Consider the following 12290-nt stretch of genomic DNA (forward strand, 5'->3'; position numbering starts at 1 on the left):
GCCAATTTCCTTCAACCTCCGAACGTATCTTTCTCCCGTTTGTCGTTTTCGCGTTCGCTAATCCTTTCTCACAACACCCATTTCTCGTTTGAGAAATTGTTGAGTAAACATTGTTTGCCAGTGCGCGTAGAGCGGGAATTCCTAAAGATTCATTGCACCTCTAATAAATTGCCGAAAGACATTCGCATTCTTACGTTCATTACATTCTTACATTCTTACGTTGATCGCACTTGATTGAAAAAATCCAAAACGAAATGTATTTGGTCGCAGCATTATATGAGTAGAAAGCAAATAATCGCTTGAAAATGACTTGATTTTCGCGATGTGAAACATTTTCCGTTTTGCATGTTATGCATCCAATATTGGATACGAAAATTTCCACTGATGGGGAAAAAAAATATTCAGAAGCTTTCCTGTTAATTGCGATTGATTGAAAAATAACAAAACCAAATGTATTTGGTTGCAGTGTTATATGGATAGAAAACATTAAAATAAACTCTTTCGCATGAATGTATTTTTCAATTCCCAGGGGAACTGGCAGATTATTTTTCAGCAACGATGATAGCAACGAGAATTCCGCGCGTGTATGTGTGTATGTGTGTGTGTGGCGGCTGCTCCGATGTTTCAAGCGGAACCGTGGCATCACTCTCCTCCTGATGGATTCCCTTTTGGCCTTAGGTGCACAAACAGGCTCTTGGTGACACCGTTCAACAGCGTTTTCATGATAAACGAAATTAGCTTCACAACAACAGCGACAACATGCTCCAATCGCTGTTCAATCATAACTGAGTGGGTTTACGAGCGGCGCTCGCTTATATACCGATTGGTGATTTCAATAGCCTGTTTTGAAAGCAATTTTAAGACTATTGAAACAAGTTTTTGGATCAAAAAGTAACAAGTATATGACGCGTAGACATTTTATCTTTCAAATGAAGTGTTTATCATACCATTTCGTTCAGTTGTTTAAGAGCTATTAACGCTCAAAATCTCGGTCTCCAGCGTAACGTTTTCGTTCTCGAAACATTGGTTTTACACCCCGGTATAGAAATGAAAGACGTAGTCCTACGTCAAAAATTAAGATACTGCAATTTCAATGTAAGCATCTTGATTTCTACCTACTCAACGTCGAATGATAACAATTCCGAACGAATAACTTTCAGCATTTGAGCTTCAAATAAACCCTATGGAATATCAGAGTGTTAGAGTAGAGTGAGAGTTCTAAATAATACACTGACAATCCTGTAACAGATGCATAACGTGAGATAATTCGAAACTTGGCAATATAACTGTGGCACACAATCACTATTGATCATGTTAATCATTTTCTTGATAAAAATAAAGTGTAGAGATCAAGACTCGACTGTATTGTTGACGTACAACTACGACTGTTCGGATTTTCGGTTTAGATTTTTTGCAGCAGTGTTATTAAGTAAGGGCTCAAAACTATAAAAAGTTTTATTTTAAATAATTATTAAAATAATAACAAAATTGAGTACAAATTGAATGGAATGCAAAGATTAGAAAAAGATAACTTTCCGGTAAAAAAAATGTACAAAAATCTCCATATTTTTGCCAGGTGTAATATTTGTGCTAAAGATGAGCTTAATTTTCGAATATCACCCTCTTCGGGCCCTAATTGTCGGTACAAGCATAGCACTGAGCATGCATTGTGCATGTTCTGTCGAAGCACGTGACCGTGATCGGCGTGACCGATCCACACGGTAGCAATGCAACAATTAATTTGTCGTAGCAGAGATGCGTTTTTTACATATTACCTAACCTAGCTGTAAAACCTGTGCAGTGCAAACGTTTCCCATGTGTCTTGAAATAGTAGTAAGTACATATTTGTCGAATAGGTTTGGGAAGCACAGGCTGTACTTGTGAATGGACCAATTAGACAGGTGGCCATTTTGCGGCCTCCCGGCTTTGTTCACGCGGCACGCAGCCTGATTTTAAAGATAGTGGAAAAAATATTCCATCTATGTGATGAATGAGAAAATAGTCGAAAACCACTACATATAACTGAGTTAAAATAACTTTAATAGTAATTCTTGTTAACCGCGTGTATCCAAGCTGATCATTGCCTGTTTCTTTTCTAATTTTTCCATGCTAATTCAACCTCCTAAAAGTTGTTTTTGTTAGTAGTCAATGGCATGAAAGAGTACAACCTGCGTCGAAAAGTAGAAGACTCTGTGCCTAGAGGCACGGACGGAAGTTTGACGTAGAATTTTAAGGACAATTGCTTTTGAATTAAGTTTTTTAACTGTTCAGAAATCCGAAGGTTTAACTCATTCAATACTTCAAATAGAGGTCCTAGAAAAACACTTCCAATGGAATAAATCGATCACTCTCAGCACATGTGCGTTACTTCGAGAAAATTTCGAACTGCAGCTGTTCAAGAATATAAAAAAATTGTAAGGGGTTGTATGTAGGAAACGACCGCATATTTTTCATTTTTTTTAAACACTTCCAATAGAATAAATCGATCACTCTCAGCTCATGTGCGTTACTTCGAGAAAATTTCAAACTTCAGCTGTTCAAGAATATAAAAAAAAATTGTAAGGGGTTGTATGTAGGAAACGACCGCATATTTTCGACGTAGAACTAACTAATTTTAGAATGCATCGAAGTTTTTGTAATAGATTATGTTCTTCGTTACTGTGGAGCTTCCGATATTCACTGCAAGGGTTCCTCAATGCCGTTAGTATAATCCTACAGTGAAATCACCCGATACAGAGAGGAAATATTAAGTGGGGCTTACCTATTCGACCGTTGTCTGCTGGAGGAGGAAATGATGTGAAATGTGTGCTACTACTGCTGCTATGATATAACACCAACATTACTGTTATACTGTCAGCTGCGAGGGGTAGGGCATTGTGCATTTAATCTTTCTTCTACGCACCTCACATCTTCCTTCTCCCTTCTTCTTTTTGTGTTGTTTTCCTTTTTTTTTTGTCTTTTGTCTGTCATTCCAATTTATAATTTTTCAATCTACGATACGAAATACTCAAAAAAATGTTCTAAAAAATATTCGGCTGCGTGAATTTTCTCTGATTACAGTCCTCACGGTCAATTTTGACCTGGATACTCTATCAATCACTAATACAGTTTGCCACATGTCCACATATTTTATAGGTTTGGAAATAAAAAAATGACGACAATCTGTCTAGGTGACATCTGTGTACTCAACACGCAGCGATAGAAACAAGTACTGCACGCACTCAATAACAAACCAACTGTCAAAATTCATTAATATGTGCTTATCCCCGGTTCAATAGTGCCAAACCACCCTGGTTTTTTTTAGCATGACTTCCTCTGAAGAAACCCTGGTGGTTGAGTGGGCAGCAGTAGAGGTGGGCAAAACGGTTCACTTTAATGACCAACCAACCAAGTGACCAACCGTTCACTTAAGTGAACTAGTTCTTTTGAGCAGTTCACTCACTCTTTTGTACAGTGGCGGGATATGTCCGATATTTGTTAGAAATAACTTAGCACAATAGAAAATCAAACTTTGATTTTGAAATTTTAATTTTGTTTGAGTCGTTATTCATTATTTTCAGCATAAACTAGCATTGTGCTGCTTTGCTTACGATGCATTGCAATAAATGCTATAGCAAAACTGTACCCAAACCGCGAACGTCCATCTCAAAATTATCGAGCACAATATGATATAATATAAAACATATTTCATATTAGCGACGCGAATTTTACTGTTTAACAAGACTGTTTAAATCAACTTTCAGCTTTCAACTATATTTTATAAGTGAGGTAGATTGGCATAACAACTTACTGAAATAATTACCCTGAACTCCAAAATATGAAATTTGATAAATAATTTAACAATCCAATTTAAAACCATCGTATCCTGAACGCAACATAAAAAACGCAACAAGCGTTTTTTATGAAGCAACAATACCGACATATTATTTTTGTTGTTTCATGGGGCTATCGTTCGTTTCCATTCGTTAATTTGAGAACTATTTACCTTGCAGCACCATTCATCTATCATTCGTTCGTTTTCTTTCCTCTTACGCACCGCTTACCGTACACAGTTCGTTCTGAACTACATGCACAGTTTTGCCAGCGGTCAGTTCGTTCTGAACTGTATACACAGTTCAGTCGGCGGTCAGTTCGTTCTGAACTGTATTATCAGTTCATCATTCACCGTACACAGTTCGTGCTGAACTGGGTATACAGTTCATATGAACTGTTGCCCAGCCAAAAAGAACGGCAGTTCGTTCACTCTTTTGGGTGAACTCGTTCTTTTGATCAGTTCATGAACGGTTTGCCCATCTCTAGGCAGCAACATTATGTGGCTGTATCGCAACCTGCAGCTCATCATTGTAGTTGTTTCCGGTTGACGATACGGTTGACATTGCTTTATTAACAATTCTCATGAAATTTTCGACTAGCCCATTTTGTTGTGAGAAAAATTGTGTAGAGTATATTGTCTGAATTCCTCTTACATGAAAATAGCTTTCAAATTCTTCACCATTGAATGGCTGACCATTTGTATTGAGCGCAATCGTCTCCCAAACCGTTTTAGTAGAAAATAGCCTTTGCATTGGTGTTGGTTTCACCGGTCTACCATTTGTGGCACAAGTTTTGAATGACCCATTGATCAGCATCTGTGGCCATGCCAGGTCACCACACTCGCACGATTGAGTTTTGTCAATATTCCGTTCTTGATGGATAGGTCATTCCAGACAGCTTGAAATCTACTCAGATACTTCGCCCACTTTCCTGACTACAAAGCTTCCACTTCCAATTGGGGTGTTTCATCTTTTGCAGTTGAATTCCGCGTTTCAACGCGTTTCAGTCGGCTGGACGCGGCCCAAGTTGACCGCATTTACTGCATTTCAATTTTAATACGGGCAGGCCCTGTTTCAGTGCGCCCTCCTATTACATCTGGAACAACGTTCCCGATGACTCCTGGAAAAAGAAATGCTAGCACGATATTATTTAGTCTAAATTCTCTGGTTTATTCGTTTCCCGTCCTACGCTTCAATGGAGCTTTGGTAGAGCGTATATGATTAATTGAAGTACAAGCTGTATCAATCTGATACAATCCGTCTCTTGTTGCCGATTGTACGATGAATTTCGCTTCGCCACTAAATGTGGTAGCAGTTCTAGCAAGTTCGCGGTTGAACATGTCCTTTGACGAAACGTTCCTGATCTGCTGCACTAAACTCACAAAGACGTACATTCTCATTTGTCTGGCATGGAAACTCATAATCGATTCTCCTGATCGTTGTCGCGTGCACGAAAATGCTTCTTGCTCAGCCGCAGTGTCGATTGTTGATCAAAAATGACTTTCGATGTTCTTAACAAAAGTTGTGTAGCAATGACCTTCCTTCAGGTTTGGCCTCAACTTACATGCTCGCACAATACCCTGCAATTCTTCACCCATTGAAAGAAAAAGCAGTTGTGACCGTTGTATGTGTCACACACGTTGAATAGAGACGCTGCGATCTCAGAGCTTCCAATATATTTGAACCACTATTAAAACCACTTTGAACCTCATTTTGCTTGCAGGTACGTTTTATGAGAAAGGTTGGATTTGGTCTCATCGGACGTTCGTATTACTTGTCGTCGTTTCATACGCCGGAATGTCACGACACTTCCAGCTATCACCTGCTTCAGTGCATACAATGTTGTTTCCTGGGAACTAATGCTACTGATCGAGCATTTTCCAGCTCGCTGTTTCTTTTCGATATTGGGTGGTTTCTTCGACATACCGTTTTTTCAAAAGCGGTTGTCCCAACACGCAGGTTTTAAGGCGGTTGTCCCGACACGCCCCTTTTTTCAAGCGGTTGTCCCAACACGCAATTTTTCAGACGGTTGTCCCGACACGTCACTTTTTCCAAGCGGTTATCTCAACACGCAATATCTCAGGCGGTTGTCTCGACACGCCATTTATTTTCACAGACGGTTGTCCCAACACACAATTTTCTTGAATTTCTTTCCTCTATGCCTTGTGATTTCACTGAATATTTAATGTATTGTTTTTTTGAAAAAAAACTGCAAGGGTTCCTCAATGCCGTTAGTATAATCCTACAGTGAAATCACCCGATATAGAGAGGAAATATTAAGTGTGGCTTACCTATTCGACCGTTGCCTGCTGGAGGACGAAATGATGTGAAATGTGTGCTACTACTGCTGCTATGATATAACACCAACATTACTGTTATACTGTCAGCTGCGAGGGGTAGGGCATTGTGCATTTAATCTTTCTTCTACGCACCTCACAGTTATGAATAAATTTGATGAACGTCCTTTTACGTTTAATATGATGCCTAGGACTACCAAAATATGTGAACGGAAGGATTATCTAACGATCATTGTATTTTAAATTTCCCCTCTGAAGTTATTGCACATCTCATGTCGTAGTTCTCAAAGCGCGAAAGTTCATTCACCTCTAGTATCTGAAATGACGAGGCTTCTCAGTTTACGAGTACATTTTGGGGTAACATATTCCGGTCTGCACAACGACAAGCGAGTACAAAAGTACTCAACACCAAAAAAGCCCCGACTTGCATGTGTTTGCAAAGCGGATTCCTCAGGCACATTAATTTTGAAGTCAGTGTTAGGGAAACACAGCTCAGTGGGGAACAAATACTCCCGAGTTGCATGTTTTGACAAAACGGATTCCCCTAGGCACATTGATTTTGAAGTTCGTGTTAGGGAAACACAGCTCGGCGGGAACAAAAATACCCCCGACTTGCTTGTATATTTGCAAATTGGATTCCCACAGGTACATTGATTCTGAAGTCTGTATTGGGGAAACCGTAAATCGGGTCGATCAAAACTTGACAGTTAGGGCGTTTAGATAACGCTTGACATTTTACAGTTATTCAATTGTTCATCTCATGAAAAATAACATTTTATTAATTGTGATAGACGCGTAGAAATATTTCCTATCAATTGATGCAAACATCTTTCTGATCTGTTAAGAAATGTTCGAGTTATAAGCATTCGAAATACGGGTAGGGTTAGCACACAAATCGGCAGAATAAATGTATGGGAAAAAAGGAAGTTCTTCCAGTTTTCATGAATTTAAATTGTTTAGAGAATAGTGGATTGTAATGTATAGCATATCAAACAAATCTTAGAGAATTTCTGATTCGATTGGTATGCAAATCATGAGAATTAGTTCACAGTGAAAATAGTTATTTACGTTAAATTTATTTCATAAAAACGTGACCTGTTTTCTGATTTGGCACCCTTCCTGAAAGACGCAGTTCTACGTCAAAAAATATGAAGTAAGGAATTTTCAAGACAAGGTTTTATCAAGACAATGACCCAAAGCACAAGGCACAAGTTCGCACATGGTTACATTAAAATTGCTCAAAGGTTATTAGCACTCCTCCAAATCTCCCGACATCAATTCCAGTTTAGAAAAAAAACTATGAGAGTAATCTGTGTAGAAAAGTTAATAACCATTAAATTTCTAAAAATAACGATTTAAAAAACCACTTGATGAATAAGTGGATGAATGTTCCTTTCAAATACACAAAAAAAATAGTAGATGACGGCTAAAGACAGCTGAAGACAGTTTCAATGAAGGAAAGGGTTACCATCCTGAAGATGGAATTCTAAAATTAATCAACGCCATCGAAATCGAGTTAAAATTTCGACCACCATACGATTATGAGTTTGAGTCAATTTTCATACAATCGCCATTCTTATAGAAATAAAAACCATTATTCTGAAAACAGATAACAAAACTTTTAACTCCCATATGACACTATAACTTCATCTAAATAGAATGTTCCTAAAGTATGTTTTCGTTTGTTGAATCTGCATGATGTACGATTTCGATTTTGTATCACTGTACCAAAAAAACACAACGTGAAAAACAGGTTAAAACAGCAAAAGCATTGGAAAAAAACCATTAGAAATGTGTGCAAAATACATAATTTAGGTTAAAAATACTCCTAAAAATTTGATCATGTTGTAGAAACTTGAACAAAGGATGTATATAGAAAAGTCCTATTAGAGGCGAAAATGTCCAATTATTCGTGTCGCACTACAGGTCTGTCCGATTAGCTAGATGTCGAATTAGAGGCGAATCCCCGTAATTGCTTCGTGATAGGGTAAGTGGTTTGTCCGGAGCAAAAAGGTTATAATACCCTCAATCAAAGCAAATTCATTTGAGTGTGTATTATCCGCAAGTACAGTGAAATTAGCTCATTTCTCTTTTGTCATTATCGCCGAGCTGTCAGTTGCGCAAAACGCAAAACAAAAATAATTAAAAGTCATTACATATTTGAGAAAAATTTTCTTCCGAAGTTTTCGTCCAACTCACCAAATCTGGTCGGTCTATTAGAGTTGTCTTCGGATTGCCACACCGGGGAAAATGAATCACAATCGTCAATGAGCAAATTCGTGCACCTGGGGGAACGCAAAATCCTCAAAGTGAGAAAAAACGGAATTTGTTGTGACTAGAGTGCTAACTCGCACCCAAATTTGATTCTCCACTTTCTTTGCACGGGACAGAAAAAAAGACAAAATCGCTTCACGTGAGATCTAGTTTTTCTAATCTCTAATTCAGGGCAATCATGTAGGTATTCGTCATTCGATTACTTGCTTTGCTTATCTCCGGTTCAATGTAAATATTTGATAATGGTTCATGGATTTCAGCTTCTCTGAAATCTCACATTTCCAAGGTGAAATTACTTCTAATTTACTCGTTGGTAATCTCTGTATTGGTTGCTGAACGAAACTCTAGAATGGCTTCAACGATGCAATTGGAGTTCGCCCAGGCGATGTCCGATTTCAAGAACATGTTTCCCGAGATGGACCGAGATGTAATAGAAGCCGTACTGCGGGCAAATCAGGGCGCAGTTGATGCTACGATCGATCAGTTGCTTGCAATGAGTACCGATAATCAGGTCCGTGTTGGGGAATGTGTGTAGTTTCTTTGGCTGATTAATATTCTCGCCGCATTTCAGAATGAGAAACTTCGGCAGGAATTGGATGGCGACACCGGCAGAACACCGCCGACTGGTGGCAATAATCCTAACGCTTCACCGGCTGTTCTGTTGAATCTTTCCAGCGCTGCGACTCCAGTGCTCCTCAGCACCTCTCCTAAACAACAAGCGCTGGGCGCATCACCTAAGATCAAAAAGTCTCCCGGAAGCGCTAGTGTCAACAGTAGTCCGCGAGTAGTCGCAGTGGGAGCTGTTGGTGCACGGGATCCGGACAAGGTTGGCTACAGCAGATGGAATCCACCCATGCTGGGCCCGCTGCCACCCACTTTCCTGAGGTTGGCCGGATGTGGCGAATCGACACGTAACACTGAGTTTGACCTCGGCGACGAACAGTTCGCTATGATGCTGCAGAACGAAGAATTTATGGCCGAGCTGAGATGGAACCAGGAGTTCCTGTCGGCGCTGGAGAAAGACCACCAAGGTAAGGTTTCAGATGACGCCGCGTTCAAGGAACGATTGCGCCACATGGGTAAGATATCGAGGAAGAAATTTGCCCAGCTGGCACGGGTATTCACCTGGCAGCGGGGCGGTAACAAGAAAGCTAGTGCCGTTAGGCATCCGGATTCGCTGCTTCTGCAGGAGGAACACAGCGATGATGACGAGCCGAGAAAGGCCGCCAAGAAGTAGAGCGGGGTAGGGTTTCGATTCGCTTGTTTTTGGTAGGGATGTTAGATGCCGAGAGAATAGACCGTTCCCCCCGGGGGGTGAGTAATGGATTCCATAATTTGAGTTTTGAGTTAAGAGTTTTTAGAAGATAAGACTGTTATATTTTTCTGTGAAAAGCAAATATCCGTGAGGCAACACCGAAATTTTAACTGAACATATGGACTGAGCGAAGGGTTTTTGGTAAAAGTAGTCATATCAGGAGGAAAAGAGGTTGATTTCTTGTCTCGAAGTTCGTGCAATCGCTCTGGAAAAGCCACATTTTTTTAGTTTGCTATTATTTATTTGTATATATTCAGAGATTGTTTATTTTTCATCTATTGTTGGAATATTTATCACTACAAATGCATTTGAGGTGCGACTCACTTCGCATGGATCTGATCAGATTAACTACGTCTATTTTTTGGATTAGTCTAAATTGTAGGCAAAAAGACAGAGCAGATTTTTTCGTTGGTAATAGTTATTTCGTATGAATTATCCTAGATCAAGCAAAGCAGCAGTTATACATAGATAAGTTATATAACTATATAAGTCAATCACTATACGCAGCAGGAGCAACAAAACAAGGAAAAAGAAACTAGTCATCGCAGATTATTAAATGATAAAGATATAGACGAAACCAACATACACACATTGGTTCCGCCGCGCGCAGGCTTCTACGGGAGGGCAGAGAAAAGATTCACAACTTACCTAACTATAAAGAAACGCAAGCCTAAAAAGCAAACATGATGTAAACAGAGCATGAAACTCAATCTAATTTAGCAGTGTAAATAACTATCTACGTATATCCTCTGAAATTACCGATATGGTTAGAAAGCATTGGAGAAATGTTTTATCGTTCAATTGTGTGCTGCGATAACGCTGGAGTTCTTTTGCGGTCTTTATCTCATCATTTATACAGATTAGTTAGACGGGTTTGTGGAATAAAAAAATTTGGCAAATAGTGGCAACGGAATTATGCATAAGTTAGCTTCGAGTTTCCACGATTTGTATATGTAGCGAATGGGATCGAGTATGTTACAAAAATTACTTGGAAAGATGGAGCCAATGAATGAGAGCGATTTATTTGGGCACATTTGAGGTGCTGCAACTTCCTCTGATATAATCCGATTTCTATTCTGTTTGCTCTATACAACTGGAAATTGGAAAAACCGAATATTTCCGGAGGTATGTCTTGCGATGTTTAGAGCCGAGAGTAAGGTTTTGAAGATTAGAAGTAGATGGAATGGATTTCTTTTATTCCTCATTTCGAACATAAGTTCAAAAGATCGCTTGAAAATCGAGTGAAAAAACAAGGCGCATGGTTGCAGAGTCCCTTCTCTTTACCAGTTGATGGAAGTTAGCTGTTGATTTCCCTTGAGGCAATATTCAATACTAGTCTCTCCCTAGTTTCGTTGCTTTTTCCGCGCTGTTCAAAGACCATAATACCATTGATCTTTGAGTCTTTCTCAAAAAGATGTTTTTAACACAAGAGTCTTCCAGACCCATTTAATATTGTTATAACAAACAATATTTATATTGCCGAATATCACCGATATTACAGAATTTTTTTGTGGACAGGCCATCTTCAGTGGTTCCGTCATCCGGGGGCAAATTGATCACCGGGGTGAAATTGATCAAATGTTTTACTGAAAACAAACATAAATTTTCGGAGGTATTATGCAACTAAATTTTGAACTGTTTTTATCTGACACTAGCTGACCCGGCAAACTTCGTCCCGCCCAAAATTCGTTTTTTTAACAATACCCTCAAACATTAACGTTTCTTACTAAGCGCAAGTTAATGAGTCCAATCGCAGAACTGTTCATGGTTTAATCTTCTAATCGACCCCGTTGAATTTACATTTTACTATAAAATTCCTAGTACTCCTACCAAAACTCATCATTAGAATATCAGATTATTTTCAGAGACAATTCTCGTTCAAGATTTTTCAACCACTTGCAAATAACATGTTTCCCCGTTACATGGAATAAATGTTTTATACAGAAAATATGATAGGATAAAGACAGACCCCTCCCCTCTTCTCCCTTTAGAGTGTTTCTAGAGTGTTGTGTTTCCTTTGTATGGGAGCCCCCCCTTAGAGAGGGGGGTGGAGTGTCTAATCACCATAGAAAAATTTATTGCACCCTTAAACCTCCACATGACAAATTTCGTTCATTTACTTGATTGATTAGTTCTCGAGTAATGCAGAAATTTGTATGGCAGCACCCCTTAGGGAGGAGGGAGGAGTCTCAAACTATCATGAAAACCTTCCCCGGCCCTAAAAACCCCTACATACCAATTTTCATGTGAATCGGTTCAGTAGCTTCCGAGTCCATAAGAATCAGACAGACAGAAATCCATTATATATATATATATATATATATATATATATATATATATATATATATATATATATATATATATATATATATATAACCTTGGAGTTTTTAATCACATTAGGATAATCCGAATGGTCCCCGGTCAGTTTTTAAATCGAGTTATGTAAAAGCAAGACCACACCTTTAGGTGGATTGAACCAGGTTTTTGTGTTTTCAAGCACTTCAGATGAATGTAGGTGAAGAAATCAATGATTTTCTAGCGAAAAATATCAAAATGTAGCTTCGGGGTGAAATTGATCAATCTATGTTTTTC

The 12290-nt window shown here is 38.9% G+C and overlaps 1 protein-coding gene across 3 annotated transcripts; it reads left to right on the plus strand.

Moving 5' to 3' along the window:
* Positions 1–8225: 8225 nt before the first annotated feature.
* Positions 8226–11991, plus strand: LOC129765885 (CUE domain-containing protein 1). Of its 3 annotated transcripts, none has more exons than XM_055766324.1 (3): positions 8226–8567; positions 8644–8894; positions 8955–11991. In XM_055766324.1, exons 2-3 carry the CDS (start codon positions 8733–8735, stop codon positions 9618–9620), a joined length of 828 nt encoding a protein of 275 aa, XP_055622299.1. In that variant the 5' UTR covers positions 8226–8567; positions 8644–8732; the 3' UTR covers positions 9621–11991. The 3 variants fall into 3 exon arrangements, with proteins under 3 accessions (XP_055622299.1, XP_055622297.1, XP_055622298.1); XM_055766322.1 differs by having other exon boundaries at positions 8226–8563; XM_055766323.1 differs by having other exon boundaries at positions 8226–8563; positions 8732–8894.
* Positions 11992–12290: the final 299 nt, after the last annotated feature.

Source organism: Toxorhynchites rutilus, chromosome 2 (genome assembly GCF_029784135.1).
Source record: "Toxorhynchites rutilus septentrionalis strain SRP chromosome 2, ASM2978413v1, whole genome shotgun sequence".
Taxonomy (NCBI): domain Eukaryota; kingdom Metazoa; phylum Arthropoda; class Insecta; order Diptera; family Culicidae; genus Toxorhynchites; species Toxorhynchites rutilus.

Coding starts and splice junctions, on each gene's coding strand:
- LOC129765885 (XM_055766324.1), top strand. CDS start 8,733: ATGGCTTCAACGATGCAATTGGAGTTCGCCCAGGCGATGTCCGATTTC. Junction 8,895..8,954: donor CAATGAGTACCGATAATCAG/GTCCGTGTTGGG, acceptor GCCGCATTTCAG/AATGAGAAACTTCGGCAGGA.